Consider the following 15077-nt stretch of genomic DNA (forward strand, 5'->3'; position numbering starts at 1 on the left):
ATTTAGGAAGTTTTGTGTGTAGTGGAACATCATATTGTATCAATAGTCTTGGGAGGTATGTGAAGAACAACAGCTTGGGTAGGGATTGGTGTTTTAACCCAGTGATCAGTTATTTAAAAGGTCTTCTACTAGTAATTAAAATGACATTTCTTTTCCTGCAAAAGCTGTTTTAGCAAGTTCTTGATGCCTTTGTATACTGAGAGAGTTGTAAGCATGGCTGAATATTAATATTAAATGTGTGAATATAGGTGAGTGAGGTGAACTACATACAATTTAAAAAGCTTTATAAACTAAGTTGTTGCCTTTAAATAGGAGTTCAGTGCACAGGAGACTGCTAATGCATATCCAGATGAAGGAATTACTCATTAACACACATTACTTAAATGGAGGCTACAATGAAGAGTGCAGTTAGCTGCAGAGGAAAGGACTGGTATGCAACGTAAGAGGTGTCTTTTTCTAAGGAGGCATTGTTTTCTTCTCAGAAACTCCAAGTTTCTATTTGTTGTGTCACCCCAACTTTTTCTTTTTTTGGCTCAGACGCTTCTCTGAAGAAAAGGACAGGAAAATAGTGACTTTGACTCCTTTTATTAAAAGGTTCCTTGGTAGTGCTAAGTATACCCTTTAGATTAAGGGAAAATTAAAATCAGGGAATGAGGCCCTAGAATACTTTCTTAAATCAATTTTTGTTATGTACAAGATGCTATTTGAACTGCTTAAAGACAATGTGAGATTTTCTTCTCATTTGAGGTATCATTAGATTTTTTTTTAGTTTGTAATCTGTAACTTTTCAATGTGCTGTCTTCCAAACCATCACAGCTATTTCTTATAAGTGATTGGAGATTATAAGGCTATAAGATTAATAACACATGTGATTACACAACACTCCAGAGCATGTATGTGTACTGCTCTACATAAATGTTTTATTGTAGAGGTGCTTGTGCCACAGGGATGAAATATCTAGGGCAAAAAGGAATTACTCTGCACTGATTCTTTCCTTTGTAATACTGCCAGTTTCTAAGTATATTAACCAAGTTATATGTTTTAAGTATAGCAAGTTCTAATTATAGTAACCAAGTTATTTGACATGATTCTTAAAAAGCCTCACTTGTAGCTGAATGCTTGATTGGGCTGAAGAATAGTAATGAAAGGAAATCTACAGCTATTCTGTGAGATGAAAGTTTGTTAAGGCATAATGATGACAGATATTTCTTACAGGCTGCAAGAAACATTACCACTACCAATGAATGGCTTGATCTTCACTCTCAGCTCCAGATGACCTGTTCTGTTGTTCATAAGGGTAAGTGTAATTCCCTTGTTAAAGTATTGGTAAAATTTAGAATTATTTTAAACCATGTCATTGTGCCTTTTTATTTTGTTTACTTTGGCAAACGCACTCAGTGTCTTACCAAGGTGATCTCTATCTTCGTGGTTTATTCTTGGTCTAGAATGGTCTTAGACCTGTGATAGGATACAATGTCAAATAGTTAGAGCATGATGCTAATAATACCAAGGCTGTGACTTTGATCCCTATATGGGCAGTTTCCTTAAGGATTGGACTCGGTGAATGTTGTGGGTCCCTTCAACTCAGAATATTCTGCAACTCTGTGGTAGTCTATTATTTCCTTGCTACTTTAAAAAGATACAGCATATTGATGCAGCCAAAGACCTTAGACTACTGAGACATGCCACTGAATATCCGAGTCATGAGCTTCATGGTTTTGCCCTTTCAAGAACATCTCATGCAGTAGGCTGAGGAGCAAGACTTCACTGCACACTGGTGTGGGGAAAAGAAGCAGAGTCATGTAGAATCAGTCATATGCTGGACATATTGCTGGGCCAGTGCTGTCCTTTTAGTCTGTGTGGAAAATACTTACAAGAAATACCCTAGGAATATCTCTGAAAAGTTTGAATTTAGCAAAAATGGGTAATAAATTATAGGATTTTTCTTAACAATTACCTTTGTAAAGCACATACTGTCTTTGTAACTCAAACTTCTGTTATTAGATGTCGTCTGTTACTGAAAATGGAGACATTATTGCTGGAAAGCCAAATGAAGAGAAAACATATAAAAAGGTAAATAAAAGCTTCAACCTTTTTATTGTATGTTTTTCCCTTCATCTTAGTAATTCAGACCTGCTGTATGTGAATATATTTCAGAACTTATTAAAACCAAGAACAGATAAAACATGTTCCATGGGGTTTTTGAAATTACTTTATCCCTTCTGTGAAATCATAAAATATTTCTATCCACCACAGAACTGAGTATTTAAAACTTGTTTAGTCCAGCTTTAAAGTATACTATATTGCTAGATTGATAGAAATTCTTTGCTCTTAGCAACAGACACATCTCTGGCCTTAAACACTGTTGTAAGAAATTTACTAAGTTTCCAAATGCTTTGAGTGTTTATGTAATGTGTCTAGACTACAAACCCAAAAAGCAAAGCATCTTTCCAGCACTTTGCCAAGCAGACCACCATTTGTTTGCTAAGTATTTTTTTAAAAAGAGGTGTATAAGAGAGGACATATTTAATGTAGGAGCATGCATCAATAGTCCATTTAGATATTGCTGATAGTGGTTTGGGGTTTGTTTTTCTGATACAGATTGACTGTGACCAGCATTATTTAAGTCACTAGCAATTTTGATGACTAAGCTGAGCTATAAAAGCAAATTTTTCTTTACATATTTACACAACCAAATTGTTAGCTACTGAATTTGATCATTACTTTGACAGATCATCTCAAAGAAATGGTGATTGTTTTAAAATTAATTCTGTAATCTAGCCCAGAAGTCCACATGGTTCTGTAGTGCATACAGTGATTAGGGTTTTTAATTTCTGGGTGTTGCATACAGCAACCAGCAACTGCTGTTAAAGTCAAGGAGATCAATAAGGTATTTTTTTTACCATCCCTTTTCCTGGCAGTTACATTGGCAGTACCTTGGTGGCCTTAGCATTCCAGATAATTTTCTCAGAAATGAAAGGAAATAATGTTTTTTTTAAATACAGGTTAGTTCAAATTTCCCAACAGACGACTTTAAAATATAGAAGTCAGAATTTGTCTTGACAATTAGTACGAGAAAGGAAGAAATGTTTGGTGCCTGAACTTCTCCAGGTTTATGTTGCTAGATTAGACTAGTAATAGCTGTAGACAAGCTTCCATTCCCCCTGGTCATCCCACATACTCTTCTCCGTTTCTCTTCAACTATAAATTCACAGCCTTTCAGAGGAAGCTGTAGAAAGTCTTCTCACTATGGTGCAAATTCTACTGTGTATCTACTGGAAGTACCTCTGACAAGACCTGTGATTCACAGCTGCATCACACTCACATATCACAGTGACTGTCACCTCCAAGTTCTGTCCCTGCACTGCCAGTTGTTGTATCTTATGCCAATTTATTTCCTTTTTATGTCATTACACCTTCAGTTGTTCTGTGCTCAAGATCCTGTGCTGCGTATGCCCCTGATAGTTTAGTATTATTACCTAATAGTATCATCATACTTATGGTAATTTTAATAAAATATTAATCAATTTTGATCTCAAAATTTGTCCATTCAGAGCTAGCTGCTAACATATATTTGCCTGATCCCTCACTTTTAACAATGTCTCTTTTCTAAAGTCAAATTCCTTAGAAACTTTTCACCCTCTGTTAAATATTGAAGACTGCTTGAGCAGGGAGGTTGGTCCAGATGACCCCACTGGTGGTCCCTTCCAACCTAAACCACTCTGTGATCCTCACCTCCTTCAGATATTCCATATACATTATTTCTGTTTTTAAATGGATATTCAGAGGTATCAGTAGTATATGTTGGAAGTATAGCATAAGTCTGGTAGGACTTTTGTTCATCAGAGGCATTTCATATAATTTCTCATTTAACTCCATGGTTTTAGGTAAGTTACACAGAAAAATCTTACTCTGTAGAAGGCTTGTTTGCAGCCAAAAGCTGCCTGTCTTAAATTGCCCACAAGTGTTCCATTTACAGTTCTCCAGTCATGTATTGTTATACTTGTTTGATTGAAAAATACTTACAGTCCTTCCTGTGACTTCCTGTGCCACTTTCTCCAGAAGTCTGGGGAAGAGCTTGTTTCCTCAGCTGGTGCTTTTTCAGCTTTTTCAGCTTTTTTGGGTTGTTTCAGGTAGGTATAACTGCTATCCATGTATTACAAACTTCTGTAGTAATGACTGTATTTCACTGCTTTAAGTTAACCTGAGTTAGGTGAAAACAAGCTATCTGCAGGAAGAGCACCTCTGACTTAATCCATGATAAAACTTTCCAGAATAAAAAGCAGTCTGTAAGGCTATCAGGTTTTTCTCTGGAATTTTACATTATTGAAATATTTTGTTTTTTATTTTGTTAATCTCAGCTGAAATAGAGGTAGGTAACAGCTTTATCTGAATTAATATAATAATCTGAATCTCCAGCTCTTCAATTTCCTATGGTAGTCAGCTGACTTGCCATCTGCATGAATGTAAACATCTTGAAGTTCCAATAAATTTCTTAATTACTATAACCTTGTGAAGGAGCTTGAATGAATATTGCTACACTATCCTTTCAGACTCTGAAATGCATAACTGGACCAAGACAGAGCATGATTTTTATTATGAATCATGCTCCTTCTTTCCACTGTTTTCTTTTTAGCTTTCAGTTTTTCTGGGGCTGCATTTTGACATAAATGCTCCTCTAGCTTTTAATTGTCTGTTGTTATGTAGTCAAAGTCTTGAGAGAAGAGGGAGCACAACTTTCTTCTTATTTTGAGTTTTTTTAGATTTTTAGTTTGGTGGGTTTTTTTGTTTTGTTTTTGTTTGTTTGGGTTTTTTGTTGGTTCTGGTTTTTTTCCTCCCTTTTGAAAACCAGGGTGTTTTTCTCTCTTTTAAATTGTGATTTTTAAGGTGGGGCTGCTAAGCTGTTCAGCTGCATGCATTTTTTACAAACATCATAATCTGAAACTACTCATGGATTTTCTGTCTATTTGTGAATTTTGAGAAGTTGTTAAGTCTACAGTGTGAATATGAATAATAAAGTGTTTCAGTCACCCAGATCAAAGAGCTTAGTTAATGAAAGAGACACTTCACAGATACATGTTCCATGAAGCTTTTAAGGTAGAGAATTAAAATAACTTTGAGATCAAAGAAATTGTAAATTGCGCAGACAGTTCTTTCAGGGTGGAGGGTTTTTTGTTGGTTAACTTTGTTTCTTTTGCTTTTGGTTTGGGGTTTTGGTTTGAGTTTTTTGTTTGTTTGGGTTTGTGGGCTTTTTTTGTTGTGAGGTTTTTCTCAGAGAAACAAGGTAAAGGATATAAGAGAGACTGGTTATTTGTTCCATTGCATGCTTGCAAAAATCAGGTCACCAGACTATAGTTTCTCTTGGATATTTGTATTCAGTCACAGACATCTGGAGTATGCAGTTGCTGCTTTTTTCATTTCCTCTCTATTTTGCAGACTTTCTTGTGAGAATTTGCTGACACACATGCAGTTTCTGCATTGCAATGCCATCAATCACACAAGCCCTGAATCTGTTGCCTGTCAAATCAGATTTCAGTAGTATCCTAATGCTTAATAATAGGATGGTGGCAAGAATGAGGCTCAGAGAGGTCTGCCAAAGCACATTAGAAGTGTAGAAGAAAATCACACCAGAAAATAAATGTAAATGTGCACTTGTGAAAATCTGTTACTGGATTGCCACAATCTCTGTTTAGTCTGAAGGCTGCCACACAAGTATATAATTAGAATTTGTTTCTTGCCATTACATATCTTGCAGCTCTTCTGTTTAGTGTATTACAAGCACTTTATGTAACCTGTTCAAAACTGTATATCGTGAGTCACTTTCCCAGGAGCAAAGGAAATTTGCCTGGAAAAAGGAAGCCAGCTACCTATTGTTAGCAATAGCTAGCTCACTTGTAAACATGTGCAAGCAGCATTTTTTCCATCTCTTTTAGCATTGACTTATGCTCTGCACCTAATACTTGCAGGTAGGGTACTTCTTTTTGTAGACACTGCAATTTCATCACTGAAAGTTGCTTTACTGGGACCTCAGTAAAGCAACTTTGTGGCAGATTTTATGCACCTATAAAGACACTAAAATGACTGCAACTTTGCCTGGAGCTATGGCTACTTCCAAGCTCAGAGGTCTCAAATTCTCTTCCTCAAAATAGAACAACCAGAGTAGTTGGGTCCATGGCTACTACTGAAGCTTAAGCATAAATGTTTTGACATGGAGGAAAAATTAATTGAAAGCCATGGAGTCACCTGAATCCAATTTTGGAAAACAAAGGGAGAGCAGATTCAGCTTGAAAAAGGAAATCATTCTGATTGCAGTTGAACTGATTCTGATTGTGTGAACAGACGCACACACGATGCGCAGGAGTCCGCCTTCATGATGTGTGACCTGCAGAAGGTGGACAAACATTTGCTAGAGAGAAGAAGTGTGAACTGAAGTAAGACTGGGGGGGATACTATGGCAGTATTGACCCATAGTCACAAGTTGTGGAGAAACAGTTAAGATTAGTTATTTTAATGGGATTTTCTGGTAACACTATTTTCATGTCGCTATTTGTGATTTATTATGGATCAGCTGCAGAAAGCATGCTGAGATGGGGTAGCCACCTCCATCCAGAAGTTTCAATGGAAACAGTGTCAAGAAGTGTTGTTTCAGTGAGACTGTAAGCACAGCAGGCACTCAAAGACAAGACAGATCAAGTGCAGGAGCAATGGACTAGGCAATAACCACATGTACGTCTTGAATCTACTTGAAATTTCCTAATATTCTAAGAGAGCTATTTTTAAATATTGCTTGAGGAAAATGTATTGTTTTTCACAGGCATTCTCCTCAGATGGTTTGGCTTAAGAGTTTATAGAATTTATGGCAGGTTCTATCTTCTCAGAAGTCTGGAAAAGATAAACTGTGTTTGCAGGGAAGTGATAACATGGGTGGATTCCTAGTACTTTTGTTAATTAGTAAAACTGAAGAGCAAATGCTTACTTGTAGTAGAAAATTCAGATCTGGCATAAGCCATGTAGATTCAACACTTTTGATCAAGTGAGACCTATGAATATTTTTCTTCCTTTTTTAAAGAATTTATTTATTTCACTGAGACTTTTGCCTGAAGGCAGGTAGCTGTTCCACCCCAGTCCAATTCATTCTCCAACAGAGGAGAAGGGTGGGATAGTGAGGAAGATGAAAGCGGATTTCTCCACATACAGTAGCAGAGAGAAATGAACCAGTGACAACTACTTTGTAGGATGCATGGTTGCAAAGCAGTGTCAACCAGTGAAGACTTCTGTTCAGATGTCTCTTTCTCCCCATCTCTTATGAAGAGCTGTGGTAGCTAGGTGCCATTTCATTTGGCAGATTTAAAAACCTGTATGAATGACAGTAGTAAAGAAAGTAAAATAAAGCAATCATCGTTTTGCCTTTCATGGTGAGAATGAGGAAGAATTTCCAAGGCAGAGTTAATTTCTCTGCATCACTTTATGGCCCCTGCAATAAACCAGCTGTCTTCTGGAAAAATCACCATCTTTGCTATAGAAAGTTCATAGGTCGAACTTCAGCTGCAATAAAATGTTATAAAAGGGGAGAACACAAGAAAACAAGGACAAAGTTCACATTCATGATGTCTTAAAGGGTTTACCTAGGATCTACATTTGAAGAAGCCCAGAATGTTAGAGCTACATTTCACGAACATATAGGAAATGCATATAGATTTGGCAAAGAGCAATTGAGACTTTAAAGATGAACAGAAAAATAACTGAATGACATTAGAAAGGAACTTCTATTAAATTAGATTAAGCCTGTGCCCTCCTGCTCAGCTCCAATCTGCTCATGGTTTGTTAAATGATTTATGCCATTAATTACCAGTAATTTATAACCTTCACGCTCTAATCAAAACAATTATTGGCCAATTTATAGTATAGATTCTGAAATTAGAGTATCCATATTTTTGCCATCCTCAAAATTTTTTTTTCAGTTACTATAAAGGACAAATTTTTCAATCCTTTCAGTAGCCTTGCCCCTAACTGTACAGTTGTTAGATAGTTTCAGTTAGTTGAATTTTTGTTGTTGTTGTTTTTGGTTGGGTTTTTTGTTTTTTGGGGGTTTTTTTGTTACCTGGTTATGAACTGCCTTTATATGCATTATGAATGTCTGAGTAACACCTTTATTTTATTTAAATAACAAATTTAAGTTTTAGAAGGCTACCGGAAAGTGATTATTTTTAGGAAAAACAATGTCTAAATCCTGGTTAGTTTATTTGTGGGATCATGTGTGAACTTAAGATCTGATTTGCAAGGATTTAATTTCTCATTTATTTTGCTACTCTGAAAAAGGATTTCAGTTTACAGTAACATGGAGCAAATGGAAGACTGATCTGCAGAGAAAGTAATTTAAGAGAACAGTGCATTGAGTGCTAGAATATTTATCAGTGATGCAAATATTCCATATACCTGTATTCTATATTATATGCTGCTGTTATGCTTTATGAGTCTCCATATAATTTTTTGTATCTCCAGGCCCCTTTAGCAGGCCCCCATATAACAAATACAGAAAAAGTATATGGTTACATTTGACAAAAATAGGCAAAGGTATGTTTCATTATAATGAGATCAGTTTTAGTTTTTTATGCAGGGATAAAAGCATCAAAGCACCTGTGCAGTAGACAGTAATATCCTAAACAGCAGAAAGAGAATAGGAGAAATTTTACTTTGGGCCCCTTTATGTAACAAAGACAGCTGTCATAGTGTACAGCATTTACTGCAAATTCAATCACTTTCATAACCTAAAATTCATCAACATTTTTATCCTGCTGGTTATTGTCATCCCTTAATATTTCTTGATCTTCAGAAGGTTGATAACAGGTTAAATTATCTGGGACTCGCTGTACTGTCCCTGTGCACTGTCAGCTTTACAGTTACAGTTAATAAATAATCTCAGGGCCATTTTCTGAACCTCTGCATGAGACTAATAGCAAGAAAAATTTATTTCAGTCTCTAAAAGACTGAAAAAAACCTCATGGTGCAGAAGGCTGAATTTTATTGTTTGCTTTGCAGCAGGAGAGTATTCAAGAAAAATTGAAATAAATAAGGGGCCTAGGTTTGAAACTAGATTTTGCTGCCTTAATGCCTTTTAAAAGAGGTGCTCAAGTAAGGAAAAAATCACAAGAGACTTCCGTTTTTCCAGTTGCATTTGCAGTTTCCTATAAATACATTTTTGTAGTAATAAAATGGATGCTTCAAGAACATTTCCTTTAAGGCTGAAGAAGGAACTTCTATATATTTTCCTTGGATCTAATGATGATAATAATATTAGTAATATAAAAAATTAAGACAAGTGCTGTCTTAAAAGATTAATTCCAAGGCTTGTTCTGTTTTTGTTTTATGGACTGTGGAAACAAATACTTGTCAGTTGCTAAGGGCATACTGAGTTACCAGCCTTTGGTCATAGTGGTGATTGACAAAAAGTGGACTTTGGACCAGCAGTTGCCTTCAGCATACTGTAGCAGCTCTCAATTTGTTTCAAAGCCGTTGTTAAAGCATTCTGAATGATTTCATAACATTACTTTTCTGCTAAACCAGCTTCTGTGGTTGCTGCAGAAATGATGGGTGATTACTAATGACGTTCTTGAATATGAGTGGATATTAACAAGAAGGTAACCTTGTAGGAAAGGTCTGTGTCATTGTATTAGAAGGTCTTACATTCTGCTTTCTGGAGACTACAAGTCTGTGGGTCTTTTAAATTTGAAAAAAAAAACTCTACAAATATTTTTATGAGCTTGAAAGATGATCAGCTGGAACCCTGGATGCTGAGAATTTTAAACTTTCTGTGCTTAAAGGCACAGACTCACAAGAAAACATGGCAATTGACATGAGGCTGTGGAGAAGACTTCAAAAATTGATTTTTCAATCCTTTCAGTAGCCTTGCCCCTAACTGTACAGTTGTTAGATAGTTTCAGTTAGTTGAATTTTTGTTGTTGTTGTTTTTGGTTGGGTTTTTTGTTTTTTGGGGGTTTTTTTGTTACCTGGTTATGAACTGCCTTTATATGCATTATGAATGTCTGAGTAACACCTTTATTTTATTTAAATAACAAATTTAAGTTTTAGAAGGCTACCTGAAAGTGATTATTTGTAGGAAAAACAATGTCTAAATCCTGGTTAGCACTGGGATTACAGGTGTGTCATTGGTTAGAGTTGTGTAATATCACAGGGTGGAAAACTTAGAGTTTGGGGTTTGAGAACATAGAAATTAATACGAAGCAAGATGGAGGTTTTAGGGTGGAGGCAAGTTGTTCTTCTTTACCTTCTAATTACTTTCTTTTTCATGGGTTTGGGTGATGTTTTATAATTGGACAGAAAAGTCCACATTGTGGGCTTTGAGAGATGAGTTACTGAGTTAAAAGGGAAAATAAACTAGGTGTCCTCTCTTAATTGGATAGTTTAGTCTTAAAAGACCTTGTAACAAGAGATTGTTAGCCATTTTGTGCCTTGCTAATGAAAGGCTGCCGAACTCGTGGTTGTGAGACTGTTTCACTGATAAGAAATAATAAACACCTGAGTCCAAACATGAACTACTATCTCAAGTGCCTTCAATCCTGACCTCAAGAAACTGATAATGATCCAGAGGTTTCTTTTGGAAGTCATATTGCCAGTTTATTTGTCTTGGGTTTTTTTGAAGTTTGGTGGGTTTTGTCAGGGTTTATTTGGAATGGCATGTCCTCTGTTGTACTGTACTATCTGCTCTTCTTTCAAACATAGTTGCTTGCTCTGGCAGTGAGCAAGATGGGCATCCAGCAACAAAGCAGAAACTATTTGTATGTGTATTGGTTTGATCAAAGTTACATAATTACAGCTTTTGTTGGGCATTAATCACTCATGAATAGAAGCTTTTCAACAAAAGAAAAATGTGACTCTTCTTATGCCACAAAGCCAAATCTTTTTACTAGTCAAAGTCGCACTTTCAGAATGGACTGTTGTTTGTTCCCACCAAATCTCTGGTTCTAAACTGTTATGCAAGTTCTGTTTGGTGTGCAGTCTGAATTATTTAAGAGCTACACATCTCTGTCTTTTTAAAAAATAAGCAGCCACTCCAGTATATGATGTTCCAAGAACTAGAACAAGATTAGCTTTGTGTACTTGAACCACTTCTTATGCATTTTTTACTCTTGAAATGGTTCCATTCAAGGGCTGAAGTGGTTCTGATCATGAAACTTCTGGTGTTTTCTGCTAGTCTCTTGCTTGTTTAGTAGGTAGAAGGTAAAACCTAAAAACAGGGACCAAACATGTTGTCTTCACACTGGTGATCGTGCAAGGGAAGATACTCCCTTCCTCATAGCATTCTTTCCCTGCCCAATGGTTTTCTTTATTCACTCCTTCCATGTTTCATTAAAAATTCATTTATTAACTAGTTTCTGATTTTAATTCACTTCTGCTTTTTTTTCAAATTCATGAAGCATGACTGTCTATTCAGCATGGGAAAGTTTCAGATATGGTCTCAATTTACAAATACATAGTATCACAATTTCATTGTGATTTGAAGCCTTCACTGTTGTTTTGAAGCCCTCTGTGTTCTGCAAGCTCAGGCCATTGAATTTAGTCATTGCACTTTATAGGGGTAGATTTTTACAGAGAGATTTTGCTTTCCCCATTTCATTTTCCTCTGGACTCCCCACAGTCAATGGATCTCTTGCACTGAATTTTAGGCATAAGGTAATAAATATATTTATTTGCATCTAGAATCAGCATTTAAACCATAAGCTTGCATTGTGACGCCTCGGCATGCATGTACAATCATCTGGAATTTGTGACTGTTTTTTTCCAGAATATAATTCATGCTTCACAGTCCTGAAGCAATTTGAATATCCTGTAAGATTGCAACTATTTTTAGAGGATCACAAAGGATGGTTATAGGCTTTGTCAAGACAGGCGGGAAAGTAGAGGAGGAGGAGTTGTGCTCTGGGTTAAAAGTGAATCATGAACATATAGAGGTCAATTACAGTGACTGTGGAAGCCTTATCAAAAGCCTCTGGGTCAAGATCAGAAGGGGCATCTCCAAGGGGGATCTTAGACTAGGCATCTGCTACTGACCTCCAGACCAAGATGAAAAGGGCAAAGAAGCATTTAAACAGGGTCACTTAGCAACTTTTGGATAACAGATCATGGATCTTTTCGGTGACTTCAACTATCCAGACATTCTTGGTAGAGCAATGCAACAGGTCACAACATCCATCAAGTTCATACAGGACTGCTTCCTCATACAAGTGTTAGATGTGCTAACCAGGAATGAGGCATGGCTGGACTAGCTGCTGACTAACCAAGGAAACCAGCTTTGTAATATCTCACTTAGTGATGGCTTTGGCTACAGTGATCACAATACTGTGGAGTTTGGGGTCTGGCTCTGCATTCTGAAGGTTAATACTAAGGCAAAGGAAAGTGTTATGGAAAGAATCCTCCTAGGAGCCATCACAAGTCAGATGAACGAGCTGATTGGGAAATGCCAGCACGGGTTCACCAAGGCCAAACTGTGCTTGACAAGCCTGATTGCCTTCCAGGGCAAAGTAACCTGCTTGGTTGATGGGGGAAAGCAGTGGACGTTGTCTGCCTGTGTTTCTCCAAGGCTTTCTCCAAGGTCTCCCACAGCTTTCTGGTGAAGTTGTGTAACAAGTCTGCTGGACAACTTCCTGTGCAGCTGTTGTGTAACAGTCTGGACAAGCTGCCCATGCAGTGGGTGGGGAACTGACCCACAGGCAGCACCCAGAGTAGAGGTAAATGGCTCCTTTTCCAGCTGGGAACTGGCACAAGTGAGGTCCCCCAGGGATTGGTGTTGGGCCCAATGCTGTTTCGTGTCTTCATATGTGGTCATCCAGAGCACTTAAAATCACTCAGGGATCAAGTGAGCGCTTTGCAAGGGAGAGCCATGCTGCAGGAAAACCTGGAAGGTTTAGGCTGGAGAGTGGGCAAAGAAGAACCTTTTGAAGTTTAGCAAGGACAGGTGAAAGGTCTTTCACCTGGGAAAACAAATCCAGGAGGACAGCACAGGCTGGGAGCTCAAGGCTGAGGAGCAATTCTGTGGGAAGGGACCAGGGAGTCCCAGTGAGCAAAAAGCTCAATAAGAGTGAGGAGTTGCTGCTGGAGCAAAGGAGCCCAGTGAGGTCTTGGGCCGCATCAACAGGGGCATCAGCAGCAGAGATTATCCCATTCTTGTCAGTGTTTGTCAGGCCACACCTGGAATACTGTTGTCTGTTTTGGTTTCTGCTGTACAAAAAAGATACGGACAGGCTGGGAGGGTGGAGAGGAGGGCCACAGAGATGATCAGAGGGCTGAGAAGCCTGACACATTCGGAGACGCTGAGAGGGTTGGGTTTGTTCAACCTTGAGAAATGATGGTTGAGGGGAAACTTATCATCATGTTACAGTATCTGAAGGGTGGTTACAAAGAAGATAGAGGCCCTATTTTTACATGGAAAATATGAGGCATAATGGGTAAAGTTACTCCTGGGGATATTCTACTTGAACGCAAGTGGAAATATTTCACAGTGAAAACAGTGAAATAAACTCCCAGTGGAGTGGAATAAACTCCCCAGGATTGGTGGATTCCCATTTTTTAGATTTGGCTTGACTGGGTGCTTGGCTGTCTTGTCTAGATCATGCTTTTGTCAAGAAAGGTTGAACATAATGGGATAATGGTTGAACCTTTTGAGGTCCCTTCCAACCTGCTGTTCTGTGATTCCATGCTGCGTTAGAACTCCACATCTAAATTATTTGGGTAATTTGAAAAGTTTCTCTTTATATATAGTGATTCTTTAAAATATTTTCTTTTAAAATTTAAATAAAAATCACTGAGGTCTAGGATGTGAAGATGACAGGGTGTCGTTATTATGAAAATGATCAAAATGTTTAGCTATCATATTATCAATAAAGAACAGAAATCTGCTTTTAGCAAACTCATGCTTGAATTCTTACTTTTTCTGCAGACTGCATCCTCCGCTATTAAAGGTGCTATCCAGTTAGGAATAGGATACACAGTAGGAAATCTTACATCAAAACCAGACAGAGATGTTCTTATGCAAGACTTCTATGTAGTGGAAAGTGTCTTTCTACCAAGGTAAGAACAAGCGCACTGGATTTTTCCTCAATAAAATTTCATAATTAAACTCTTAATTAAGTATTTTGAACCAGTTTTGTTTTCTAGTTCTAACAAAATTGTGTTAGAGTAAGTATAATGTATGAACCGTGAAAACTGTCTGGTCTTCATGTTGTCATTGGAAAGGAAGGTAGAGAGAGAGTTGGAAAGGTCATACTTCATCTGAAGATTTGAGACTTAGCATTTATAGCAAGGGAAAGTAATTTTGACACTTTCAATTAAAGGAGTTGTCAATTTGAATTGGAAGTGGTTTGTGGATCTGACATTCACATTTGATTAGTTGCATATTAGTTTCTTGATGGTAATACTTGATATTTTGTTGAGGGATTGTTAAAATTTATGAAAATTCAAGTCCTGCCATATAAAGCATAATATAAAAATTTATACTACAACGTTGCCTTATATTTACACTATAAAATTCTATCCAGGACTCTAGTCTGTGGCAACACTCAACTCCTACAAGATATGCTGATTACAGGTTGTGCACCTCTACTGCTTTGCCACCTCAGTTTTTATCACTGCCAAGCTGATGGTATAGAAATAGTAGCAGTACAGTTATGCTGATAGGGAAATCAAGGTCATACCGATTTTTTTGGTGCTCAGAAGGTGAAGTACAGTGCCTTTCCAAGTTAGATATGCTAGCAAGTGATGAAAAAAGTTTAGGAGAAATATATTTCAAAACCAGGATGACTTACTCTGTTGGATGTTTTCTGGGTTTTCAGAAGTGCTAAATACAGTCATTTAAGTAAGAACATGCTATCTGTGTAATCTTTCCTGGATTCAGGCTTGATTTCTATCAGTTTTTCACAGTTGTGTTTATGTGCAGTTTGAATGCTAATTCATAAGATGTTTCAAATAATTTATAATCCTTAGTATTTACTGGTGTCGCTAAACAAAGTTGAATTAACAATGTACAAAATAATTGCAGTCACTTTAAATTTTGGTATTTCCTC

General features: G+C 37.2%; 1 protein-coding gene across 2 annotated transcripts in view; it reads left to right on the forward strand.

Moving 5' to 3' along the window:
* The window catches only part of PIP5K1B (phosphatidylinositol-4-phosphate 5-kinase type 1 beta), a 98099-nt gene that overhangs the window by 35456 nt on the left and 47566 nt on the right, over positions 1-15077 (forward strand). For both annotated transcript variants that reach the window (XM_054287736.1, XM_054287727.1), the window contains exons 4-6: positions 1216-1297; positions 2005-2073; positions 13955-14085. In XM_054287736.1, coding sequence (XP_054143711.1) covers positions 2005-2073; positions 13955-14085 — 200 coding nt within the window. In that variant the 5' untranslated portion in view covers positions 1216-1297. The remainder of the gene's footprint in view (positions 1-1215; positions 1298-2004; positions 2074-13954; positions 14086-15077) is intronic.

Source organism: Melozone crissalis, unplaced genomic scaffold (assembly GCF_028551555.1).
Source record: "Melozone crissalis strain CALT ecotype California unplaced genomic scaffold, PUWL_Pcris_2 ptg000005l_1, whole genome shotgun sequence".
NCBI lineage: Eukaryota > Metazoa > Chordata > Aves > Passeriformes > Passerellidae > Melozone > Melozone crissalis.